The sequence below is a fragment of the Stegodyphus dumicola genome, chromosome 1, assembly GCF_044657685.1.
Source record: "Stegodyphus dumicola isolate Sdum_Otavi_A_Nest chromosome 1, ASM4465768v1".
Lineage (NCBI taxonomy): Eukaryota > Metazoa > Arthropoda > Arachnida > Araneae > Eresidae > Stegodyphus > Stegodyphus dumicola.
In genome coordinates this window covers 125,657,546-125,672,198 of record NC_140768.1, presented here as the reverse complement: position 1 = coordinate 125,672,198, position 14,653 = coordinate 125,657,546, and the positions used below count along the sequence as shown (strand labels likewise).

Sequence of the window (14,653 nt, the reverse complement as noted above, 5' to 3'; positions counted from 1 at the left end):
TCCAACAAACAACTCGTAACTAGACAAGTCAGTGAATTGGGGTAGAATGGGAGTGACGAGAAACCAACCCTATAATGTTGGAACTGCGGGTAATGAAGGCCGCGCACAAAGGAACTGCGGAACATATCGAGGCACGGTCGCTCTCTACACAGAGCAAAGAAACTAATTAATGGCCATCTCGAGAGGCGATGGTTGCTATATACGAAGAATTTCCATTTTAAAGCGCTTCATATTTCTGCAATGAGTGGCGCAGTAATGGACTCCTCATCAGGAGAGTTCCATATAAATGGAGTTCCCTAAAATATGGCCAATGCTATCATAATCATAAATGATCTGTCTTAGCGACTGGAATGTAAGCTCATCTGAACGCGGCTGTGTTACGCTCCATACTATGTCCGGTGATGAAATTGGAATTGACGCAATGTTAAAGATTAACATCACGTTGGGACGTACCACTGCCTACCATCACACGGCATATGTGGCAAATATTATATTTGCATACTTGGATTAAACTTTTTAATTAAATACAATTTTACCTTGGACTTTAAAATAATGGACTGCATCCTGCCTCTAGGGACATAGCCCTATTCGTGATGAAGGAATAAGTTTTGCCCACCAAATCATAGCTTAAGACGATATCACGATATCACAGTACTAGCAAGAAAAGAATTTTTATTTTCTGGATCCATAGGCGAAAACAGAAATTTCTGGTATGGTGTATTGGAATATTCTAAGAACTGTAAGCTGAAAGGAGTACTATAGTAGCCTCGGCACTCGTCGACTTATCGAGGACCGTGAGAGTTGCCAATGTAAATGATAATGAGAAAGTCATTAGAAAAGGTGAAGTGGTTGCAGCTTGTATTCAACATTGGACTTACTGCAGTATCCGCAATTAAGCAATGAGGTGGGGAGTGCTGCCGAACGTGTCATTCAAGAATTTCAAGGAGTTATCTCCCGCACATCTTCTGACGTAGGTCTAACAAATTTGGTTCATCATAGAAATGTTACTGTAAATCATCCACCAATCTAGCAATGTCCAAGATATCTACCGATTAGAGATATTTCGAACAATGGCAAAGATTTTTGCAAGTTACTGATAATAAGCCTCCCTACGCGTTCTTTTTATCAGAAATAGGGTTTGGCTTAGTACGTTTCATGCTTTTAAAGTTTCATCCGGAAGAGCTGATTCAACAAGAGGGTAAATCATTGCAGCATATTTGTCTTTGGTAACTCCCAAAGTCTCTAAAGCTCTTAGTTTCGTTTCCAACTGATCGTACAATTTTCGAAGTGAAGACTTTTGTGACTTATGTTTTAAGAACACAATAGATAACAGATCTCGAACGTAAACTTCGATGAGTAACTCCTCTCTCCCATAGCGTAACCGTAACTGTTTCACTGCCTCATGTTAGTTTTCACCGTCAGAAGGAAAACTTTTAATTAGCTCATCAGCGGATGAACCCTTCTGCATAGCTTGAGCTAAATATGCATATTTATCATGATTATCAAGGTTTGAATCTTTATCGATTTCCTGAAATTGTCCTTCAAAACACAGCCAATTCTTGATATCCCTATCAAAAGTGGGTAAATTAATTGTAGGGTAATGTAATAAATTATTAGGTAGAGTACTTACAACTACAGGAACAGTAGATGCAGCAGCATGTTGACTTTTTTCATTAATGAGATCCTTTAATTTGTTCTCTAAAACTCTCCACTTGTCAATATAGCTCTCTGATATATCGATTATCTCTTCGATATCTTCCTCATTCTTTTGGGACGCAAACAAAAGTTCTCTAAATTCATATTCGCACGCCGCCATTAATTTCGCTTTCTCTACAATAACTTTTAGTTTCGAAATTTTATCTTCCATAGATAACTCAGTTTCACTTTTATGAAAGTCATTGTAAGCAGTCATAAATAGTCTTCTATACTGTTGAGTACCTTTTAATTTCTCCATCACGAAAATATAAATATCTTAATAATTGTAACTTACTCAAATCGCAGTCGATGTCCTGCTTACGGACGCCAGATGCCATTTACCGAATTCAAAACTCACTTATAAATCGATATTCCTAGAACTCAAAACTCAAATAACGTACAAAGTTTTAACATAGTACTCTCTTTATTCTTTGTAACATTGATAATTGCAAAGCTTATATTATAAAACATCTAACCACGAATATGAAGACAACTCTCATTAAATTCAAAACATTAAAATACACACTTTAGTTGCCAGATTCAGAATCACAAAGTTACAAACGATAAACACTTGAAATTACACTGAAAAATAATTATAAATAATAAAATTAAATAAAAGTAAATTTAACATAATTTTAACACTCAGTGCATAAGAACATCCAGTTTTTTTCAACCATTATTTTATCATAATGCGAGAAACATACATATATTTAGGCAGATTATTCATTTTTTAATTTTTTGAATATAATACAGGGCGATAATATTTGGTGGCAACAATTTGAAAAATGAAACAACGCTTGTAGTAAATCAACGCAAAATGCCAAAACGAAGTTAATAGTTCTTCTCGGCAAATTGCCCCTTTGGACTAAAAAGAATAAGTTATGCTCTGATGATAAATACAAGTAAATATCATTATCTTTCGAACAAAGAGAATGTTCAATGGGAAATGTTTTATTAGTCAAGGATCATAAATTTTCCCCCACCCCAGTGTTTTTTTTCTAGAACTTATCTGAAACTAAGCTTATTATAGCTTTATCCTTAGACGGGATGATAGTTATAAATTTTAAAAGGAGTGCAAAATATTAGAAAGTATTCTTACCTGATTGACCCAAACGTTGGTCGTCATGATCTGGTTTTTCAAGTTCTAGAAAGAAAAGAAAAATAAAAAGAATATATTTGAAAGAAATGGAAAAATTTTTATTATATTATATATACTGAAAATTATCACAAGGACTTTTTCAAGTGAAGCACATATTCTTTAATAAAATTAAACTAATTATTATTTTTTCCTAATAACAGAGCCTACTTCTAGTTTAACTGAAACAAGGAAATTATTATTTTTTAATTCACATGAGGCATAAAATAATGCACCTTATTTTTGAACAAAATTAAACTATTCCTCCCTAAATACACAGCCTGCTCCTATTTTAACTAAAATAATACCAAAAAAAAATAATAATAATTCAGTTCAACAGGTAATATCGCAAAATAATAGAAAAAGTAAATCTTTATAATTTCCCCGTCGAAAATAAAATACTTTTTTCCTCTACATGCCGCAGTGTTTCCATTGAGTAAAGCCTAAGATATTTTTAAATTTAACCTAGAAAATTACTAAGTAACAACACTAAACGGTTAAAAGCAATAAACACGGTCCTTAAGAATATGAATTTCTACTTTTTAATGTGATTGAATTAAATATAAATGTATTAAAATCGTGAGATGTCTGATTAGAAATATTCAATATTTTTATGAAATTACACTAGCTGGGTCCATTAAAATCATTACATACAGTTTGTTTTTCTAACTGTATGTAATTATTTTTGTTTTTCTTACTGTATGTAATGATTTTAATGTAACTGTGTGTAATGATATTAATTTTACATGACTAATTTAGGCGGCTAATGTTTAAAGAAATAATATAGCGAATGCAAAAATATGTATTTGCCAGAAACCTCGAACACTCTATTGAGCATTCTAAAGATATGCCGTTTTAAAATATTTTGAGATTTTGCCGTCAAATTGAATTTTATGTGGCATAAGTGCGAAGAACATGATATATAATAGATGAAGTTAACACATAACAATTTAATAATAAAAAGACAAAAAAAGGTTTTGTTAGCCATGTTACTAAAAAACTGAAGATTGATATCATGACATGAGAGAAGACTGAAAGAAATATAAAAATGTATGCCAATACTTAACACTGGACCGAGAAATCTAAGCGTATGCAGCTTTTGAAAAAATTTTGATTTTTATGCTGAAGTGTGTGTGTGTGCCGTAAATGCATAGAGAAAGATGCTTAATAATAAAGCTTAAAATACACCAAGAAACGTTAAGAGGAGTGAGTACAACGAGCTCAGAGAGGGCGTAAAGAAACCTTAACAAACGTTTTGGGAGACTATTAAAAACCGAAACATTTAAGATATTTTTTAATTAATACTTTGGCATCAATTGAACAGAATAACTTGGCAGTAAGTAAATACGATCAAAAACAATAACTTGACGTAAATTAAAATTGTGCAGATTAGGAACAACTTATATGATTAAATATTGATTGTTTTAGTTAAAGAATTTCAAATGAATTTCAGCAATTAAAATGCAATTGTGTCCTTAGAACTATCATCGAATTCTGCACGATGGAAAACATTCATTAGTCAAGAAGAACAATAACAAGTATTCCTTTCTCCATGCCTGCACGTTCTATTATTTATGGAACAACATCCTCTTTTCTCCTTCCTACTCGAAAGGTTGTAAATTCCATCCACGAAACAGACGATAAACTCGTTCGTTCCAAGGAAGGTAAATAAAATAAAATAGAAAAAAGCCAAGACCGGAAAGGAAAAGAGAGTCTTTTTCTTTCCGAACGGCTAACTTAGAAGCTCGAGACAGACGATTTCGATTTCATAGCATCATTTAACTCTAGCAGGTGTGCATCGCTTCCGTGAAAACTGCGTAAAGCAGAATAGTAAGGAACATCGGGAATTCGGGGGAAATTTGAATATCAGAAGACATCATAAAGGTGCTGGTACCACGACGAAAGGTGCTTTCTCCCCGTTGTAAATTAAACTTTGCAATTGTGTAGTCTACTTTGACACGGAGGATAGACTCCATTTTCTTTGTTCTTTCTACGCGCATTGAGAGTAAATCGTTGATTTATTTGGATATCACAGGTTGCATTAAATAAAGATTCATAAATTTGCATGCATAATACGATAAAAATAGATATGATAATTATTAGAGTATTTGCAGAAGACAAAGTAAATGTCTACCCACTGCATACCATGTAAAACCGCTTCGCTTCTTTCACTGTTGCAAAAAAATTTCTTCTTATTGTTTTTTAAATTGCCTTTTGCCAGAACGCTCTTCGAAGCAACAGAGTTTTATTAAAAATCTAGCAAACCTCGGGTTTTCCCTTGCTTAATTTTATTTTCATATCATGTCTAGCATTAAAAAAAGACAAAAAATAAATTAGTTCTAGAGAATGCAACAAATTCTTACTGTGCAGGTCTTTTTTCAGACAAATGCGGTCAATTTTCCTAAAGCATTGTCACGTGTCTCCGTCTAAATATATGCTAAAGTGTTATTCTCTAAACTTACTGTCAGCTAAATTTATATGTCAGCTAAATGTTATGTTGGCACTATAACAGGATCAACATACAGTGTCTCACAAAAGTGATGGGACACTTGTGCTTTACAAAAGGAAACTGTAATAAAATTAATTTAAAAAACATGTAAAATTTTTTGTGGGTGTGTTTCATACTTAAATTTAGTAACAATTATTACATAACATACATTTTCTCAAAATATTAAAATAATAATTTAATAAAAATACAATTGTTTAGAACGGAGCAAAAAATGGTTCACATAAGTGATGGGACACCATTAGATACTACTACGTACTACAATTAAAATATTTTTTTGGGTTTTTATTTTTACTCAAAAGCAATTAGCAATAATTTATAAAATCGTCTGCAGTCTTTCTCTCCAGTTTGTTTAGGAATTTTTGTGTTTTTTAGCTCTGTGCAGCCATGAATGCTAAACGAAAAGAAACTTTGCCTGAAATTCGAAAATTAGTTATTAATTTGCATATTGAACGTGAAAAATCTATTAGAGAAACTGCTGAAACAGTTAACATGAGTCATTCAACAGTTTTCAATATCATTAAAATATATAAAAAGAATCATATGATTCAGGATAAAAGAAGACCTGGCCGACCATCAAAGCTATCCAATGGAATAAAGCGAATTATTGTTCAAAATATTAAAAAAAATCCAAGAATGAGTGCTCCTAAAGTTGCTGCTGATTTACAAGCATTATATGGAGTAATTGTTAATTCTGAGACTATTAGAAGAGTAATTCGATCTGCTGGATATCACGGTAGAGCAGCCAGGAAAAAATTCTTCGTAAGTGAAAAGAATAAAAAATTCAGACTGGCTTTCGCAAAATCCAACATAAATAAGAACTCTGATTACTGGAATGACGTTATATTTGCTGATGAGAGTAAATTTAATATATTTGGTTCTGACGGTAGAATCTTGGTGTAGAGAAAACCCAGGAAAGAATTTCGCAAACAGAACTTGGTGCCAACAGTAAAACATGGTGGAGAAGGAGTTATCGTATGGGGGTGTATGTCGTTCGCTGGAGTTGGTAATCTTGTTTTTATTGACAGTATAATGGATCAGTACTAGTATATTGACATTTTAAATCAAAATTTGAAATCTTCAGCACGAAAATTGACCCTTCATAACGATTTTAAATTCTACCAGGACAATGACCCCAAGCATATTGCTTTGAACGTTAGACTCTGGCTGCTGTATAACTGTCCTGAAATAATAAAAACACCACTACAATCTCCAGACTTAAATCCCATAGAGAATATTTGGCAAGAATTGGAATCAAGAATTCGCAAACACACCATTTCTTCAAAACAACAATTAAAATCACTGCTTCAAGAAGAATGGGGTAAAATCACTCCAGAAATCACAAAAACATTAGTCGAATCCATCACAAGAAGATTAAACCACGTTTTAAAAGTAGAAGAAATCCAACAAAATATTAAAACATTTTAAAAAGTAAAATTTTTGAATAAATATTTGATGGGAAAGTAAGTGTCCCAACACTTATGTGAGCCATTTTTTGCTTCTTTCTAAACAATTGTATTTTTATTAAATTAATATTTTAATATTTTGAGAAAATGTATGTTACGTAATAATTGTTACTAAATTTAAGTATGAAACACACCCACAAAAGATTTTTACATGTTTTTTTAATTTATTTTACTACAGTTTCCTTTCGTAAAGCACAAGTGTCCCATCACTTTTGGAAACACTGTAGTTCACCTCTGATTTTCAATCAGGTGGCGTATCATCATACTCATAACCATAGGAAAATAAAATATGTAAGGATCTTAAGTTTTACTAACGTTTATTTTATTTTAAATCTTTACTATCACTTCTTATTTTCTACTTCGGACAGAATTAAAAGCGTTAACTTATTTATGCAAAATTTGTCTGGCGAATGCCAAGTACTTAAGTTGTGGCTTTTTGAAAAGCGAGAGAAAGGAAGTAGTTACTCGAAGCAGGCCGCTTGCCTTAGAAGTTTTACACGGTTGCTGGTTGCCTTCCAAGCCAGAGGTTTAATCCTCTTGATAATTTTAAACGTATTGTAGTGTTAACAGTTCTCTGTACTACATACGGCTTCCTGTTAACATAAGGCCAATCTTCCACGTTTATTATTCCAAATTTAAGTTAGAGTTTAGTTATATTTTTATATTCTTACGTTCAGACCACAAGTAGTTGGTCTCTGTATTCCGAAGTACGGAAATTATTGTAAAGAGTGAAAAATAAAGGGTTTTGTATACCCTTCTTGTGTATCTTGTCTACTTCCCACAGTTATTGAACATAGCTTTAGTAAGCTCCCTGTTCCGAGTCAGGTCTGTGCATGTTCCCAAAGAAAGTAAGACGGAACAATGAACCTGATAGTGGCGCCCAACGAAGAAGAATAACCATGGCCGAATTTCAAGAAGAACCTGTGCTGCCTTCAGAAGCGGCTCAGAATCCAGAAATGCCAGCTGCCGCCCTGGAAGGATTTGGTTACATCGTCCAGACCATGCGCGCTTCGATGAAACCGGAAGCAACATTTAATGGAAACTCACCGGTAACCAGTTTTTTGGAAAAATTGGATGACCACTTCATGCTCTACCCCGTGCACGAGTTTCAAAAAGTTACCTTAGCTACCAGCGCTTTGAGGGGCCAAGCGCTTAACTGGTTCAAATGTATAGGCAGAAGTCTCTTGGGTAAAGCAGGAAGTCCCACCTATACTTACGAGAATTTCAAGACTGCCCTAGTAAAAGCCTTCCCTCTCGTAAGGGAACGTGCGAAATTAGAAACGGAACTTTTCAGCATATATCAGCAAAGAATCGAAAATCTCTCAAGCTTTATTTTAAGAAAAATTCACGTCTTCAAACTCTTGTATGGAAACCGTCCGGATCCAGAGATAATTCAAGTGATTTTGCCTGGGTTACTTCCCCAAGTGCAAGACTTTATTGAATTAAGAAATCCGACTACACTGGAAAAGTTATTTGAGCTAGGAATCCAGTTTGAAAGTAGAAGAACGGCGGACATTGAAAGAAGACGCCAATATCAACAACGAAACCAATTTGGTGCGCCAAGACCACAGCAAAGTCAAGCACACGGCTACGGAAGCCAAGCGAATCAGTGGGCAAGGAAACCCGAGCATTCAAAAACAGCCGGAGACAGTTCAATAGCAATCCAGGAAAAAAGTCTCAAGGCCAGTACCAAAAGAAGGAAAGCATGGAAATGAAAAATGATTTAAACTAAAACGGATTTCTGCTGACGGGAGGGTGCGGAAATCCGAAGGCCAAGAAAATCCCTCTTCCTTCAATTTAAATACAGTGATGGTGAAAAATTTGACTCTTCCGAAGATTGAAGTGTTGGTGAATAATATCCCAGCCACCGCACTCCTGGATACAGGCGCGCAGTGTTCCTGTGTGGCAGAAGATTTTTTTAGGAAGTATTTTCGTAAATATCGCATATATAATTCGGATAATACGAAAGTGTTAGCGGCGCAAGGACAAAGATGTAAGTGCATAGGTAAATTACCGCTATACATCCGTATCAAGGACGAACAAGTGAAGGTTATGTTTTTCATAGTAAAGAATCTGCAAGCACATATTATCTTAAGAATAGATTTTCTTTCAGAGGCACAAGCAACGCTGATTTTAATGAAGCGTCCCTTAAGCTGACGATGAAACCAGTTCGAGAAGAAAAGGCTGAACCGCCGATGTTAAACCTTGACCACCTGCCTAATGAAGACCAACGAAGAATCCGACAAGTGGTAAGTGAATTTGCTTCGTTATTTAGCGATATTCCAGGATTTACTCAGGTTACTAACCATAGTATTGACACCGGAGATTCATTGCCAGTTCGCCACAAAGCATACCGGTATGATAAGAATAAGGAAAAAATTATAGAATGGCATATCACCGATATGCTACATAAAAAGATCATAACGCCCATCTCAAGTAGTTATGCTAGCCCGGTGGTTTTATGTAAGAAAAATAATGACTATCCATTGACACATGCAAAAAGGTGGCGATTCGCGATTGACTACCGTAAATTAAACTCCATAACTAAATATCCGGTATATCCGTTACCTATTATTGAAGAAATTCTAAGGAACATAACATCGACCAAATATATGACGACTTTAGACTTAACGACTGGTTATTTACAAATAGGGCTTAGGCCTGAGGACGTGCCTAAGACTGCTTTTATAACCAAGTCTGGCACTTATGCATTTCTGCGTATGCCGTTTGGCCTTTCAGGGGCACCGGCAACATTTCAGCGATGTATGGACATTGTGTTAAGGCCTGTTCTTGGAAAGTCCACATTTATCTATTTAGACGATATCATTATTACTAGTGATAATCTCGACCAACATGTACAGGATTTAAGACAGGTGTTTTCTTTATTAAACGAGGCCGGTCTAAAAGTTAATGTCGAAAAGTACAAATTTGCAGCCCCTGAATTAAAATATTTAGGTTACAAAATATCTCAGAAAGGAATCGAGACAGACGAATCAAAAATAATTGCTGCACAAAAGTATCCGACTCCAAACACGGCGAAGAAGCTCTCTTCTTTTCTAGGACTTTGTTCATATTATAGGTCCTTTATAAAAGATTTTGCAGCTATTGCTGAACCATTGTTAAAATTAAAAAGAAAAAAGGCAAGATTCTCGTGGACGGGCGAAACCAATAGTGCGTTCGAAAAATTAAAGCAAGCATTAAAGCAAGCCCCTGTGTTGAAATTTCCTGAAAAGGATGAGAATTTAGAAATTTCAGCGGATGCTTCGGATTATGCGGTAGGAGCGGTACTTTCACAAAATCAGCAGCCCGTGGCATTTATTAACCGAACTTTAAATCAAACACAAAGAAACTATTCCGCGACCGAGAGAGAGGCACTTGCAGTTCTGTTAGCAGTGCAAAAGTTCCGAGTCTATTTTGGAAAGGCGCCAATAACAGTGTACTCTGATCATGGAGCGGTAACTAGATTGTACTCCGGGAAAAACGTACCCCCAAGGTTAATAAGATGGGCACTCAAGCTACAAGAATATAATCTGGTAATCAAGCATACCCCCGGAAAGGAAAATATCGTAGCAGATGCCCTATCCAGAATTAAAATAGATGAAGAAGGTAATACTGTAAAGGTGGCAATGCTCACATCATGTACAATAAATTCCCGAGAAAAACTGTAATAACCGAACTGGGTAAGGATCCTGAGTTTGGAAGCATTTATGAGTATTTAAAGGATCCTGAAAATTTTAGCCACCAAGATATTGTGGCGATAAGAAATAGGGCGGCCCATTACGAACTAATTGATGGTCTATTATTTTATACAAAAACTACGAATTCCAACAACGAATTTCGACCTGTTATCCCAGCTACTCTTAGATTAAATATCCTGCAGGAGTTGCATGACAGCCCTTTAGCTTCTCATGCTGGTATTTGAAAAACTATACAACGCGTACGCGAGGCAGTCTACTTTCCTGAACTGCAAAAGTTAACAAGGGCGTATGTCCAGTCCTGGCCAACATGTCAAGCAGTTAATTATATTAATTTCCGCCCGGCCGGGTTTCTAAATAGTATTAAATCCGAATTTCCACATGAAATAATTGGCATCGATTTATTGGGCCCTTTCTCAAAAAGTCAGTTAAATAAAAGTCGCTATCTCCTTGTTATGGTTGATCATTTTAGTAAGTGGACCGAAATTGTTCCCTTAAAACGAGCCTCCGCGAAATTAGTTACTGATTCTATTTTAAATAAATATATTTTAAAATACGGGGCGCCCCTAAAAGTTATATCGGATAATGGTCCTCAATTTGTAAGTAATGTATTTGAAGACATGTGCCAAAAACTGGGCATACGTCATTTAAAAATGGTCCCGTATCGGCCGCAATCAAATATAGCGGAACGGATCAATAGAAATATAGTGAAAATTATCCGTAGTTATGTTAAAAATTTTCATAAAAGCTGGGATAACTATGTCAATGAATTTGCTTTCGCCCTTAGGACCGCAAAACATGATACAACGGGCAAAACTCCTGCTGAGTTATTTTTAGGCAGAAAGATTATAACGCTTTTAGATAAATTATTTTATGTGCAACAAAGAGCCCCAGAATTTAAAACGGGTGATATAGAAAAATTAATTAAAGAAGCAAAAAAGAAAACTGAAGTAGCACAGAGAAAACAGAAGCTTTATTATGATATGAAACGACGGGGAGTAACTTATAAAGTAGGGGATGAAGTGTTAAAAATTAAGCATTCACTTTCTTCAGCACCAGAAGACAAAACTGCCAAATTTTTTCCACGATTTGAAGGACCATATGTCATAGAAAAAATAACTCACGCTGTAGTGGTGTTAAAAGCCAGAAATGGTGAAACGTGCTCCGCAAACATTGATCAAATAAAACCCTACTATGATCGTAATAAAATGCAAATTTTCAAAGATCTTTTGCAGAGTCCGGTACGGCAGACACGGCAGGCACAAGCTCCAGAGGTGGAACAACGTCAAGCACAAGGACAAGCTATTAGGAGTCAGGAGCAATTGAAAAGAAAGTTTCCCCGTTGGAAAATTGAAGGTAACAAGAAAAAGAAGCCGTTCCACCGTCCAGAAAAGAGAGCTCACGAACACCCCCAGAATGAAGAAGGGAGAAGTTCGACGAATACAAAGAAAGCCAGGAGAAATAACGGCAACTATAACCCGGCTTCCAAACGGAAGATCGACTCATCGGACAGGACTCTCCGCAGCAAATGTCGCCGAACTGCGGAAGGGCCACTAGCGGCCGAGGAAAAGATACAAGGAAAATTTGAACGGCCAGCAACGAGTTCCAAGCAGGAACGAGAAAGAAGTGTCCCGGTTCCGCCAAGATTAGCTGCCATCAAATGGCCAGGACCACAGGCAGAGGCGAAAAAGAAGGTATTAAAGGGTGACCGAACTGGAGGAAAATGAAAGCTTCAAAGGAAGACACTGAAGGGCGAGCCCGCACAAGAAGGAGGATAAATCAAACGAGAATCTGCGCTATCTTCCAGGACTGGGCTCAGAAAAGAATGTCCGAATATCACAAAGATAAGTAAAATTATATGTTACTTTGCAAACTTAAGTTAATCTTTCATTCTTACTGCAAGTGGCAGATTGCAAGAAGTTTTACCTCATGTGAGGTCTACCTTTATCGCCAAAAAGGCGAGAAATGAGTTGTTACCGATTTTGGTATTATGTTTTTCAATTACTCGCGCGTAAAACTAAAGTTGATGTATAATAGGAATGTGTAAATACTTAAATATTGTAAAAGTTATTGTATAAATTTTATTTAAAAACATTCTGGCAAGAAAGAAGTTTTAGTCTGAAAGACTTTTTGAAATGTAGTATTTCAATATAGAAGAATTGGCACTTGCTTGTAAAAGAATAGAAGTTAACAATGTACTACTAATGTATGTTTTCAAATGCGTAAAATTAACGGCATGTTAATATGTTCTTATATACAATGTGAACTGTTATTTTAAATGTTCAGAAATACTGTGATATGGTAAAAGTGAAAGTAATGCCAAAAAATTTTTTTTATTCGTGTGACTGTAAAAAGACCAAATTATGGTGAATATGTGTTAAGGTTGAATGAATGTAGTTAGGCTCTCTGACGCTACACTTCAGAGTTAGCCACTTTCAGAATAGTACCTCAGGGTTTAGAGTTGAAGATAGGGTGTGTTACGAGGTCTGGTTATGTTGAATTTTTACACGTTAGTGTTTTGATTGTAGGAGGCAGTGTTGAACACGTATACATAAACACATTCATGTTTGGTGCTCTTTTGCAACACATGTCAGAGAGCGCGGGGAGAGATAATTAAAATAGTCATGAATGAAATAAGAATGTTAAGAGAAATATAAATATGCATGTTACTTGCCATTTCATTGTGTAACATTTCATTAAACTAGTTTTTCTTCCAGATCTCTGGAAGGAACCAGATTTGAATAAAAGCTCCTGTTTAGATGCAGTACAGATGAAAAAATTGGGTGTCCATGGAGCTGCTATTGTAAAAACAATTTTTTTTTTAAATTTCTAGTTTCTAGCGAAAAATGTTTGTAAAAGGTTGGCCTCGCGTTAGATTCTAGAGCTAAAAGTTTTCAACAAGGTCGTTTTAGACCTCAGTTTCAAACGAATTAACTCTGGCGGGAAGTATGTAAGGATCTTAAGTTTTACTAACGTTTATTTTATTTTAAATCTTTACTATCACTTCTGATTTTCTACTTCCGGCCAGAATTAAAAGCGTTAACTTATTTATGCAAAATTTGTCTGGCGAATGCCAAGTACTTAAGTTGTGGCTTTTTGCCAAGCGAGAGAGAGGAAGGAGTTAGTCGAAGCAGGCCGCTTACCTTAGAAGTTTTACTCGGTTGCTGGTTGCCTTCCAAGCCAGAGGTTTAATCCTCTTGATAATTTTAAACGTATTGTAGTGTTAACAGTTCTCTGTGCTACATACGGCTTCCTGTTAACATAAGGCCAATCTTCCACGTTTATTATTCCAAATTTAAGTTAGAGTTTAGTTATATTTTTATATTCTTACGTTCAGACCACAAGTAGTTGGTCTCTGTATTCCGAAGTACGGAAATTATTGTAAAGAGTGAAAAATAAAGGGTTTTGTATACCCTTCTTGTGTATCTTGTCTACTTCCCACAGTTATTGAACATAGCTTTAGTAAGCTCCCTGTTCCGAGTCAGGTCTGTGCATGTTCCCAAAGAAAGTAAGACGGAACATTGAACCTGATAAATATATGTCCTGATTGGTCACCTGTTGCAACAGTACCACTAATTTCTATCTTTGCAGAGTGATTCGATAGATTGCATAGAGATATAAATGTCAGTTATTCAATATGAAGCCCAAAATCAATCATTTATGTCAGTTACTAAATATCGTTGATAAATGTGATCTTGAATATGAATAATTTATGTCGATCACTAAGAAACATTATTAAATGTGCTATCAAAAATAAATTATTTACGTCAACTATTAAATACAATTTATAAATATGAACCCAAAAATGAGTAATTTATATCAATTCTTAAATGCCATTATTGAATGTGACCCCGAAATAAGGTAATTGTTGACATTCGTTAAGAAGCATTATTAAACGTGTTCCTGAAAATGAATTATTACTCAAATGTATTCAATTCTGGCCATACGCTAACCAATTCTTCAATGATAACAGTTTTGTGTTTCAAGCTTCAAGTTTTTCTTTTTTCGTGATTTTGCTTTATTGTTGTATTTTTAAATATTTGTAAGCTCATTCGTGTTTTCATCTCATTTAAAAAGTCATCGCATCTTGAGTTTTTTTTTTTTTTTGAATATCTTGCTACCACTCTTCTGAAATAATGAGCTACATTGTCCGTCC

At 35.2% G+C, this 14,653-nt stretch overlaps 1 protein-coding gene across 1 annotated transcript in view; it reads right to left on the bottom strand.

Moving 5' to 3' along the window:
- Positions 1-14,653, bottom strand: part of LOC118187644 (acetylcholine receptor subunit alpha-like 1) — a 181,874-nt gene that overhangs the window by 142,905 nt on the left and 24,316 nt on the right. The window contains exon 2 of the mRNA XM_085820152.1: positions 2,795-2,839. Within this exon, the coding sequence (XP_085676278.1) occupies positions 2,795-2,839 (45 nt within the window). The remainder of the gene's footprint in view (positions 1-2,794; positions 2,840-14,653) is intronic.